At 35.7% G+C, this 12,409-nt stretch overlaps 1 protein-coding gene across 8 annotated transcripts; it reads right to left on the reverse strand.

Moving 5' to 3' along the window:
- Positions 1-723: 723 nt before the first annotated feature.
- On the reverse strand, positions 724-9,864 carry LOC110685549 (RNA-binding protein 38). Of its 8 annotated transcripts, none has more exons than XM_021862092.1 (9): positions 8,981-9,864; positions 8,670-8,793; positions 8,335-8,373; positions 3,689-3,800; positions 3,206-3,242; positions 2,866-3,115; positions 2,049-2,142; positions 1,854-1,938; positions 724-1,233 (listed from the first exon to the last, which is right to left on the reverse strand). In XM_021862092.1, the coding sequence occupies exons 1-8, from the start codon at positions 9,212-9,214 to the stop codon at positions 1,929-1,931; spliced, it is 900 nt and encodes a 299-aa protein (XP_021717784.1). In that variant the 5' UTR covers positions 9,215-9,864; the 3' UTR covers positions 724-1,233; positions 1,854-1,928. The 8 variants fall into 8 exon arrangements, with proteins under 8 accessions (XP_021717784.1, XP_021717785.1, XP_021717781.1 ...); XM_021862093.1 differs by having other exon boundaries at positions 2,887-3,115; positions 3,683-3,800; positions 8,981-9,855; XM_021862089.1 differs by having other exon boundaries at positions 3,683-3,800; positions 8,981-9,853.
- Positions 9,865-12,409: the final 2,545 nt, after the last annotated feature.

Here is a 12,409-nt window from a genome sequence, read left to right on the forward strand (position 1 = left end):
ATGTGCAACAAATGTTTTTTTGTTCTCTTTTTAAGTAGTCATTTATCTTTCTCTCCTCTTCACATGCATTATTAGCTTTCTCTCCATTCAACACTAAACACTCAAACAAATTTTACCCAGAAAACCATGCAAACTCATTTGTTGCACAAAATATGAAACAGATGTAGTACTTTTTATTTAAGTTGCCTTAACCAAATTGAATTTTTTTGTAAGTTGTTATTTAGTAGCACAATGCCAAAAGAAAATTCCGAACAATGTAATAATACATGATACCCTTGTCCAAATCTTGGCATAGCAAGGCTACCAACACTCACCACACAAAAGCACCGTAATTAAGAGAGGGATAATACAAAAAAGTTAGCCTTAATAACGCCATCTTAGCCCACCTCCGCTTGTAGCAACACTTATCACAAAAAAGCACATAAGAGACTGATTATACAAAAAAAGTTATCCTAGCAACACCATCTTAGGCTTCTTAGCCCACCTCCCCTTTCCCTTATGAGTTTCCTAGTAACACTGTCTTAGGCTTCTTAGGCCACCTCCCCTTTCCCTGATGAGTTTCAAACCTAGGTTTCCCCTGAGCTTGAGCACTGTAACAATCACTAGGACAAGTGATGCTGCTGAATATTTTGGTGATTCGTTAAAAGAATGCCCAAAAGCCACTTGTACCACTGCTACATCGAATTCAGTGGCAGTATGGCACATTAGATACAAAGCTGCAACTTGACGAGTAAGACTCCAAAATGGAGTTAACCTTCTTTCATATTTTGAAATTGGGCTTCCAACATTATACATGTATAAATGTATAATATAACAGATGCTATACTGAAAATAAAATGAGTAGAGGCTATATATGCACAAGACATGGATGATAGTCTGGTTCCTAAGACTAGATGCACGGCTGTAAATGAACACCAGAGATTCTATACAACCCAGATTGGCTGGGAGCAAAGGGGAGGGAGGGACTTAAACTACAGAAGAATCATATGTTGATTCTAACATGGACATGTATGTTTTGTACAGGATGGTTTATTTTTACAGGGCCACTGGATACCTTTCCAGCAACTTAAATGCAGTATGTGGTCAGCTTGTTGAGGACTGCACTGACCACGATGAAAGGTTTAAAGATGCATCAAATATACAGGAAGAGCAAACCGTTGTCTCCCATAATTCTTCTCCGCTGTATTGCGAATTAGAAATCTGACTTTTCTGGTGAGCATGACTATGTAAGACCTGCAAAATTGGAAGTATAGTATTGATAAGAACCAACAGCCCAAAAATATTATATATGAGCATACATCTTTGCCATATTATAATAATCTGAAGAGAAAGCAAACGCAGCTCAGAAACAAAAATAAAAAATAAAAAATAAAAAAGGGAGGGAGGGGGGGGGACCTTTTAAGGGTCTTTACATCCCATGATAAATTTTGATAATAACACCTTGATTTAAACAGGATGCGAAGGTCTGTGAGTTGAGAATCTCCAGGCATCAAGATTGAGGAAAAATCACACGACCCATATGCACTCTTGCACAAAAGCTTAGTTTTACCAGTTTAACTACGTACTTTTACTTTATTTTATGCAAAAATGCTCTGTTGCTGCTCCCCCCCCCCCCCCCCACCCCCCCTCCCCCCTTCTCTTCTTTTCTAAAGAAGATATAAAATACGAGGTAATAAAGGAGCAGCCAAGCAGAAGCATGAGATAAACAGAGTAAGAGGAGCAAACAAAGAAGAAAAAAAGGATGAAATAGGAGTATGCCTCACAGATGTGCCTCATGCAACTCAGCTGCCCAGGAAAGGCATACTATTTAGAGGAAAGCTAAGTTGAATGCATAGGGAGAGAAAAAGGTGTACCTCTAGAATGCATAAAGATAAGGCTAGATCTGAAGCCTGCAAATCAAGTAGCAGAACTGCAATTCTCGCTGCAAGCTAAGGATAGCTGCAGACGCAACAAAGCAAATTTAGTCAATATATGTATATGATTTAAAATATCCAAGATGCCAAGCATATATATAAGACCACAATTCTCGCCTGAATCAGTCTTCTCACCCAGTTGCTTGGTCAGAACCACTACTTTGAATGAACTGAGGAGAATGACTAGGGACCATAAATTGAGGTTGTCCAGGAACTGGGGAAACTACACCTGAAAAGAGAATCCACCTGAACAGTTAATGATTCTCAAAGATGAAAACAACTTTTACTCTGTGCACAAGATAAAATGAAGACCTTTTCAAATTAAAAATTGATTTAGCATTGGCCGTATATTTATAATCATGATACCAACAGCTAAGTTTATAATGTTCTTTGTCTCCATTTTCCAACTAACAAGTTACAAGACAAACACAAGTTTATCATAGAAATACACCTTACACACCTAAGGTGATGAGATATTTCAACCAGCAATAGTAATAAACATATAAACTCTTATGAATTATGAGGGAAAATCAGCCCATGCAACAGAAGGAAAAATCTTATATACATATTTAACCAACAGAATACTCAAATGTAGACAGAATAGTAACACTAATTATTTTTGCAGTTTTAACCCTTATAGTTATTTTCTTAGCAAGGGCTCAATCCTTAGCAGGCTTTGGTCAACCAAGAATACAAAGTTCAAGCCACAGAACTACATTTAAAAAACTGAAGACTAATTAAGATTCTTTTTTATAATAAATGCGAAATAAGGAAAAGTTTGCAAACATATTTTCAGCACAATTTGCTAGACCCAAACCTGCCAATGACAATGCCTCAGGAATCAGAATCCCGTAATCATTAAAACAAGACATTCCAAAAACCAAAAGCATACAGCACTAATACTAACAGTGTAAAGCAAATGAAACACGTCTAGTAGAAACAAAGAATTTACTTTTAATGGGGAGAAAATTGCCTGGATGGTACGATGACTGAATGGGAATAGAGGACGTCATAGCATTAACACTAGGACCGCCAAATTGCACAACTTGGTGGCTTGGCATGGGATAAGTCTGCACAGGGCTGTAACCACCACCTTGAACTGATTGGGCCAACTGTCCATATGGATACATGGGTGCACCTGGTGTTCCAGGAACACCATACAGCTGAAGGTACTGTTGACCCATATAAGGGTTGTAAAGGCCCTGTAGAAAAAAATCAGAGTAAGGATAAGACAAATCATTGAATAAATTCATTGAAACTTTCATTATGACCCATTTTATAAACCTGATTACCTGTGCATACGCATATTCAGGCCCAAATGGCTGAAACCTGTCCAAAAATTAAAAAGTTACCAACACACTTTCCTAATGAGAGAGGAGATTGAGAGAACATGGGAAAGCATACATTAGCAAACCTAAGTGTCGCAATCTATAATCTGCGTAAAACAAAAGAAACATACAACAGGTCTACTATACTGCCAAAAAAAAGGGACTATTTCATCTATCTTTTATGACACTTTTTTTGGTAGGTACATGGCAGGCCACCCTTCTGAGGTCCTACCTCAGGAATGCCATTAGGTAGAAATTGCCAAAGGGAAGGAGAGAATGAGGAGCCAAAACATAAGTAGAATGGACCTAGGAGAAAGGCAAATGCCTTGCCAATCCAACCAACTTCACTCCTCTCTTCTTTTGTGATCAACACTATAAGTAAAACATGCAAAAAAGGCTGCAATGCTGAAAGTAGCCATAGATAGATAAGCAATAACCCACCCATACATATTGTATACATATCCTTGCTGGTAGTTGTATGGAACAGCCTGTTGGTAGCCAACACCTCCCATTGGTGCACGTGGATTTCCAATATAGGGGCTAGGTGATCTTAATCGTCCTATTAGAAGTTTCCATAAGAAAATCAAACAAAGACATAAACAAGATTAGATTAAATAAAATTATATGGTATGTATCACAAAAAGAACATCAAGCATAGCATAGCTATCACATAACATTAAACAAAGACCATATGAGCACAAAAAATATCTAAAAGCTCGCCATGGAAGCAGGAAGATATAAACGCTATTCATTTCGTAAGACTGTTGTCAACCTATCCAAGTATTATTCATAAAAGTAGCTTTTAAGATCCCATAACACCTCCACCTACCTATCCAGTTATTATTCATAAAAGTAGTTTTTAAGATCCCATAACACCTCCACCCATGAGTCATACTACAGAAGAAAGTCATTAGGCTCAAACCAAAGCCCCCAAATCAATCCTTAAATGCACACCTCCAAAGCAACTTCAGTTGTTCTCCCCTCCCAAAAACCAAGCCAATTCACCTGCATATGGCACACCGGAAAACAGAGCATAACCAAAATGCCCCATCAAAATAAAAATAAAAACTAACCATAAAGCATCAGAACACCTCTCAATGAAGAGATGACAGCCTATTTTGCAACTTCTTAACAGAAAACAAATATTAGGCAACAAATCTCCATCAGGACGCTGCACCAGAAGATACTAAGAGAGTTGGACAAATCCAAAATAATGCCTGAATTTCATAAGAATCACCACCTTCCAAATGAAGTTGGAAACACAGAAAATTGATGCTTAGAACTAGTGTTTGAAAAAAATACTTATGAAAACTATTACCAGAAGTCCATAACAATCAACAAGCAAGCTCTACAAAGATATTTCCTCAAAAGTTGATTCCTTCATCCTACATTCCATGTTCCATGATAATAAGAGGCCTTTTGGACTATGAAATGTGAGATCGAATTGTAACTTATGATAAAGAAAGGAAAAAGAGGGCACAAGAATCCTCCCAAATTACCACAGTAGATTAAGGATCCCCACTAAAAATTCAAACAGGAAAACTCCAAAAGAATTACTTTGAAACAGACTTCCATGAGCATAGACAGGATAATCCACTACAAGGCGAAGTATCCCAATAACTCATGTTTAGACTAAAATCTAATCCCCTTTAGGTGCCGCAGAGGGACAAATTCCAAAGATGAAGTCTAATGCATTCCAACATCACACTACCAAAACCTAGACCGCTTTCTTCCTTTGGCCAACATACGAAATCGTAAGTTAACACATGATCCCTCTTATACCAATCTACCCCTACCATACCCCTCACCCCCAAACTGATAAAAATAATAACCAATAAAAGCCTTTATTATCCTAAATTTGTAGCCACAAGAATAAATACATGATACTATAATACACAAAGATAGTAAAGAAGTATACATGAAAACAATACTCAACAAGATCCTTCTAAACCACACAAAAAACCAAGCAACCCTTCACCCATACACTTCTTAGTGAATTTCTCAATTACCAAAGCCCAAAAAGAAAGATATATAGAATTCGCCCCTTAAGGAACCCCAATGTGTTTAAATGACCCACCCATGAGACAAAAGAATGAATACATCACCCTATAGGCACAGGAATTAGACTTAATGAGTTTAATGTGGCTTCTAGAGTTGGGCACAAAAGGCTAGAGCAGGTAGGCACATTCGTTAACTAAAGATATAATACAAAACAAAGTGAATTGATCACCAGAATACTCCAAATTTTTATAACCACCCACTAACCTCCTATAGGTCAACAACCACCACCCAATATACTTTTTCTATTTCTCAATACATTCATCATTTTGACTTTCACGCTAGCCAACACATTACTTTGATCATTTACAACTTGAATTACACATTTGAAAAACTATAAATTTGATATTTTGGAAATATACATTGAGATTAACCCAACAACAATTTAAACAATGAATTTATTATCACATCATGTAAAAAAATGGGAAATAAGTTACTATATAAATATTGTTCAAACACAAAAAGGTGCAATTGAGAAACAAAGGAACAAATTCCTAACTGGCTCCCCCCCCCCCCCAAAAAAAAAAAAAAAATATTAGACACAACATGCCAAAAAAAGTTTCACTAACTACATAAACCACGATAGAAAGGCATCCTAAATTTTGTGGTCTCTAGTGATCCAAAACCATTACACTTTAAAAGCCTATCTGTAAACCTGTTAACGTACTGGGTCATAAATCCAATTTCAACATTAACCCACCCCCCCCCCCCCAAAAAAAAAAAAAAAAAAAAAAAAAAAAAAAAACTCCTAATATATTCTGCCACCTTGTTTGCAACTAAAATTGCTTCCAAAATTTGATAACCCCAGGCAAACACATTATTGTTCGAAAATGCAAACCAAAAAGAATTTGTTTAAACCTCTGAAATGATTTTTATACACACTAGTTAGCTAACTTATGGGCTGAAAGTCTCGCACATTCTAATACTTTCCTATAGTGATCAACTTACAAGGAAAGAGTTTCAACTTCAATCCTCTTGGCTTCTTTTAAACAAAAAGGCATAATTCTGACACTAAAAAGATAAAGTATTCCCAAAAGACCATAATTCATCTAAAAGTTACTTGCTCGTGAAAACTCAATAGCCACATTCAACAATAAATGGTGTCGAATAATCAATATCCTTGTACTTATTTCTACACAATCAGTAGCTATCAGCCTATCAATTATAGGCTAAATGTATAGAAGATCATTTTACACACTTCAAATCTTTTGAAAGCGGGCAACTATCAATCAATCAAAGCCTTAATCCCATAAGTGGAGTCGGCTACATGAACCAAAATTGATTATTTCGTGTAGTCATCCACATGAATCTTCCTCCTCTGTCCCTTACGATCCAATGATTCATCCTCGTGCAAATCCATTTACTTCATATCCTTTCTAACTCCGTCCAACTAAATCATTTCCGGTCTCCCTCTCCCTCATTTAACCCTTCCATGGTCCCACTCCTCCACTCTTCGAAAGCGAGCAACTATCAAATGCAAAAAAGGTTCACCCAAGTTTCAATACAATTCTTGGCCCTAAAAGCTCAAAACACCCAAAAACACCAGAGTGACAATGAAGACATTTCATGCTTTAAAATTACTAGAATCCATAGTAAATCATTTTTAGAACAAACGTGTACCTCACACAAATTATTTATTTGCCACCCAAAAAGGAACCCTAAAACATGATGCCACCCTTTTCTCTCTTTTGACTCTATGTCAACAATTCCACATAGGTCTTAGCTACTAAGCTAATTCTGGAGAATGTCAAAGTCAGTCGATCAAATGAAAAAGATAGTCTCACCGGAAGAGGTTCAATGCAATTGCATGTTAAGCTTGAGCTAGAGAGGGAGAAAGACTGAAAAGGGGAGGGGGGTTGCTTTGTGGGTCGACCAAAAAAATGAACTACATGTCATTCTGGAAAAGATGGAGGTTATGGAAATGCGCATGTTAAGATAGATGTGCGGGAACGCTCTAAGAGATAGAATGAGATATGAGGTTATTCACAAGAAAGTGGGTATGGCGGGCACTGCAGATAAACTAAGGGAAAATCGCCAACATTGGTGTGGGCATGTAAGACGGAGACCCGAGGGTGCACCAGAACGAAGAGCGGAAGAGTGAGGCCATGGAGGGGTTAAACGAGGGAAAAGGAGATTGAAAATGACTTGTTAGAAGGAGTTAGGAGGATATGAAGCATATGGATTTGCACGAGAATGAGGCATTTGATTGTAAGGGATGGAGAAGGAAGATTTTTGTAGATAACTATACGGAATAATCACTTTTGGTTCACAAAGCTAACCCCACTTATGAGATCAAGGCTGTGATGAATCAGTCACAAAATAAAGTAGGATATGATCAATGAAAGAGATTGTAAGTAAAGAACAAATTCTTCTTGAAATTTCACACCAAATATTAATTAATTCTAAACGAAGTTATTATTTTTACTTATCTGTTACCTACTCTTCTAAGACTTTTGTTTCCGTTCTATTTCCATTAATCTCTTTGTTCCCATTTTCGATCTCTGATGTATCTACACAACTGATAATTGCCAACAAAACAAGCTACCAGTATACCATGCCAATGCTACAGTGCTGTAATAGCAAGTAAAGTGTGGTCTACTATTCTAACACGAGCATTATATAAAAAAGGAATATTACAACACTTATCGGCTCAAAGAAAAATAATACTTATTTGTATGTAAAGTAAAGATATAGAAATCCTACCAATATGAAGGGAGGGTGTTATAAATCTAGAATATTAAGCAGATATTATATAATCGATCACTCAATCTTCCTTTTCAAAACCTTGAGCACTATTTTAATGAAGGCCAACAAACTTAACTAGCCTGCTATTCATAGTGATCTGACAACAGCGAAGCAAAACTAGGCAATGGGTTTTACATATAACTATACTCTAGCACAATTTCACAACTATCACATAATTTTCAACTCAGCTAAACAAGGACAAAACAAGTTGTCAAGTATAATAAAGTCAGTCCCTGGATAGTCAAAGCAACCAGTTTATAGTTTTCCACACTAACAACAGCTGCACTCACCTGTCCACCAAACTCTATCTCTTTGCTTGCTAGTTGATGCTGGTTCAATATGCAAACGATTAAACAATGAAGGCCGTAAGGAAAAATAAATTACTCACACCTCAATCACCACCCAACACAATATATATTTCTATCAAATATGGATACCACCAACAGAGGACTCTCACGGTTCATAGAAGCTCAAAACTCAAAACCCCATGCCAAGTAAATTCAACTGATAGGAGTAAGTTTATTGGAACATAAACCATAGTGCTGAAGCAGAGAGAAGCAAATGAAATGCTTTGTAAAAGCAACACAAGATATCCAACAAAAGATGCAGAAATAAGCAAAAATACCAAATGAAAGAGCAGGTCGAGGTCGTCCGAGTGAAGCTAAATTACAATTGGCACGCCGCCCATCAATTATAGGCGTTGGGTCTGCACAAGCTCTCCTTGCAGATTCCGGGTCCCGAAAAGTCACCTATACCCTCCATAGGAAGCACACAAAACACAACCACAGTCACTTCACAATCATACTCTTTTATCATGAAATTTTACATACAAAGATACATACTGGCCAATTTAAGTCTTAATTTTACTCCGTTCCCACTTTAATCGGCCACATTTGATCATAACACAACAATACAGAAAGATAGAGAAATACTCACAAAACCATAACCCTTGGAACGACCAGTATTCTTATCAGTGATAACAACAGCTTCAAGAATCTCCCCAAAATGCTCGAAATACCGACGCATCGTCTCGCTCTGAGTCTCCCAAGCAAGACCACCTACAAACACCTTCGTGTATGTGGTATCTCCGAACTGTGAACTCAAATATGGCAAACCCGAACCCGAGCTCGACCCCGATCCGGGTCGACCCGGAATCGGCTGATATGCCATCAATTATTTTTTGTAATTGATTGATTGTTGATCAACAGAATAATTTCACCCAGATGATATAATTATTCAAAAAAAAAAAAAAAAAAAAGGAGAGAGAGAGATTAAAGGCTCAAAAATTAGAAATAAGAAGAAACAAAACCCTAGAAAAACCCTAGAAATCCCCGGAAGAAAGGGGAGAAATTATCCAATCAAAGCAGAAGGTGGGTATTAAGGGGATGAATCAAAATTATGTTTTTTTTTGAAGAAAAAGCAGATTACTTTTAATAATTAGAGGAGACAGAAAAAGGGAAATTTTGAATTATTAAAGAGAGAAAAAGAATACTTGTTAACAAGAGATGGGACAGGGGAGAAAGAAGAAAAAAGCAAACCCTAAAAATGGAGTCAAACAAAGTCAAAAGAGAGAGAAAGTTTCACAGGAAGAAGAAGAAAATGATTTGAAATATATTTACAAAGAAATTGAGGATATACACAAGAGAAGAGGAAGAGGAGAGAGAAAATGTTGAGGAATTATGAAAATGGTAGAAATGGAGAAGATGGAAGGAGAAGTGGGACCCTTACTCGCAACTTCCAGGTTGTTTGTTTTTTTTTACCGGGAAAATTTGGTGTTATTGTGGCGGGCAAATTGAACCCCAGGTAGTTAGCTCACTAGCTTTTTGAGCTGGGTATGGACCGAGCTGGCACGAATTTTGGTAAAAACAATATTAAAGCAAATATTATATTATACTCCTTCTATTTTGAAATAATTTAAATATTTTTAAGCATGTAGTTAAAGAAAAAAAAAATATGATGGTGATCATAAATTCAGTTGTTAAATGTAAAGTTAATGAATTTGTTTTATATTGTTAATTTGTTATCAAAGGAGAGTATGATTTAACACTCAGGTTCGTTATTTTTACCATTCACAAATAAAAAAACAAAAATGGTATGATCAAGAGAGTTTGCTAACGAGACACAAACTAACACGACATAACACATGAATCTCATGTATAGATTTCGTTTATAAATATTAGACTATGCTTTGGCATGTACTCCCTCTGTTTTTATTTTTTGTCTCATTGAAAATAATTGGTTCAAACTTCAAAAACTTGACCCTAAAACCTTTTGTTTTATTCGTCTTATTAAAAAAATTAATATCAAGTTCTAATGATTTTTACGCGTATAGAAATAAAACTAAATACTTTGTAAAAATGCATTTTAGAGACCGTCAAAAGTCTAAAGATAGAGGGAGTAATATTTATTTCATGACCTTAAGCACGAACACGAAAATCGACGTTATATAGCCGGATCCATGCCCAATTCTAGTTGTAGTTGTCTTGTTGTGTCTAATAAAATAAGCAAGTACGCCAAAATGGAATTAAATAATTTGATTAATAAAAGTGGAGAGAGAGATAGAATGAGATTGATGGTGATGATGTGATGTGTGACGGCAGACACTTAGCCACTAAGAATAGCGAAATTCGTCCGCTTGTTGAGTTTGTGATTATCAATTTTCATCCAAATTCCCATATTCCGTCTACTCCAACTATCCGCTACTATTTCTATATTTGCCCCTTTTTTGTCTACTACGAGAGTATTGGACTAATGGTCAAGGATTGTATTCGGTTATTTCCGTATTTAGTACACCACAATTGATCCGAACTAATCTGAAAAATATCCTATTTATTTTCGGGTGGACATAATAGTAACATGACTCACACTTTAAAATTGATCTGATCCGATCCGATCTGATCAAACTCAATTCGAAAATTCGAATTGACGCCTCTATATGCTACTCCACTAATGTATTTTTCACTCTAAGTTTGAGTTGGTTTATATGGATTACTCTATTTATTTGAAAATAAATGTCCCACCTCAATTAATATATGTAACAACGTAAAATATGACTAATAATATACAAAGTTATGAGTCAAAGCACATTATGTAAAATAGTGCAAAAGTTGAATTGAGACATTTATTTTTAAATAAAGGGGAGTATTTACGTAAGAAAATTTTTGGATGGAACATGTCATATATGAGGAAATTTAAATATAGATCAAGCTCGTGTTATTCTAGTTCTAGGGATCAGTTTTTGGTTGATTGAAAATTACATTATTGTGTGAATTAAATTTACCTCAATAATATGGGATATCATCTAATTTATTCAAGACGGATCAGAAAAGTTTTAGGTCGGATTATTCTAGGGTCATCTTGTGTAAAAATTAGAATATAATAATAATAATAATAATAATAATAATAATAATAATAATAATAATAATAATAATAATAATAATAATAAATAAATAAATAAATAAATAATTAGGGTCTTCTAATCTTAGGCATGGTTTGGGTTCAAATGAAATCCAATAATTCATGTCAACTTAATTTCAAATTACTACGTTTCAAAGGTAACTTGGTATGGTCAATTTGAATCTTGTTGATTTTGTTAACTATATGAGTAACATGATTTTAAAGTTAAAGAATCAAACTTGACTAAAATAGTGTGTTTTTTTTTCAAGTCTAGAAGCAATGGAAGGAACAGGGATGGTAATCAATAATAAGATTGGTTTGAAATAAGATGTTGTAACCATGAAAATAATACAGAAATTAGGGCAAAATACAATACTCAATTGTAGATCTCATATAAGCTGTGACACGTTTTACTGCTGCTCTAGAAGCATATTTCGCCACCACAGGAGTGACGAATGCTCCCCATGGGTAACACAGCTACCTTCCAACTCCGTACCCCAATTGGAAGGTTGGAATTACTTCAAGAGCTACTCAAATCTATATGGGAATTGGCTATTTGTTTATTCTGTTTAGGGTTTCACAATACTCTGTATTTTTCATATGTAAAATAATGGATAGGCACAATGGATATATATAGGTTATGAACACACTATCCATACTTTGGCTGAATCATCAAGCTCGCTTGATCAGACATGTGGGGTAAGAAATCCACGCCAAACATAGATCATCAAAACAATCGATTCGTTCGATTTGTGTTACTCCCAACAAGATTGACTAATAACGCAAAAAGATCCAAGCCCCAAAAGAGTTATAAAATTCCGCTCCAAACCATGAAAGGCGTTAGTTGTTTGTAGTACATGATATTTTTACCTTTTCCAACTTTCTTGAGTATATGTATCCCTGGCTCCCTTCAATTTCACAACTACTCTATATAACCTTAGGACAAAAAAAATCCTTCCCTTTTAAGTG

This window comes from Chenopodium quinoa, unplaced genomic scaffold, assembly GCF_001683475.1.
Source record: "Chenopodium quinoa cultivar QQ74 unplaced genomic scaffold, ASM168347v1, whole genome shotgun sequence".
Lineage (NCBI taxonomy): Eukaryota > Viridiplantae > Streptophyta > Magnoliopsida > Caryophyllales > Amaranthaceae > Chenopodium > Chenopodium quinoa.

What these genes read in the sequence shown, in the direction of transcription:
- LOC110685549 (XM_021862089.1), bottom strand. Translation starts at nt 9,214, where the DNA reads ATGGCATATCAGCCGATTCCGGGTCGACCCGGATCGGGGTCGAGCTCG. An exon ending in TCGACCTGCTCTTTCATTTG is followed by an intron (nt 8,374 to 8,669) that starts GTATTTTTGCTT and finishes ATATTGAACCAG; the next exon opens with CATCAACTAGCAAGCAAAGA. An exon ending in TATGTATACAATATGTATGG is followed by an intron (nt 3,243 to 3,682) that starts GTGGGTTATTGC and finishes ATTTTTGGACAG; the next exon opens with GTTTCAGCCATTTGGGCCTG.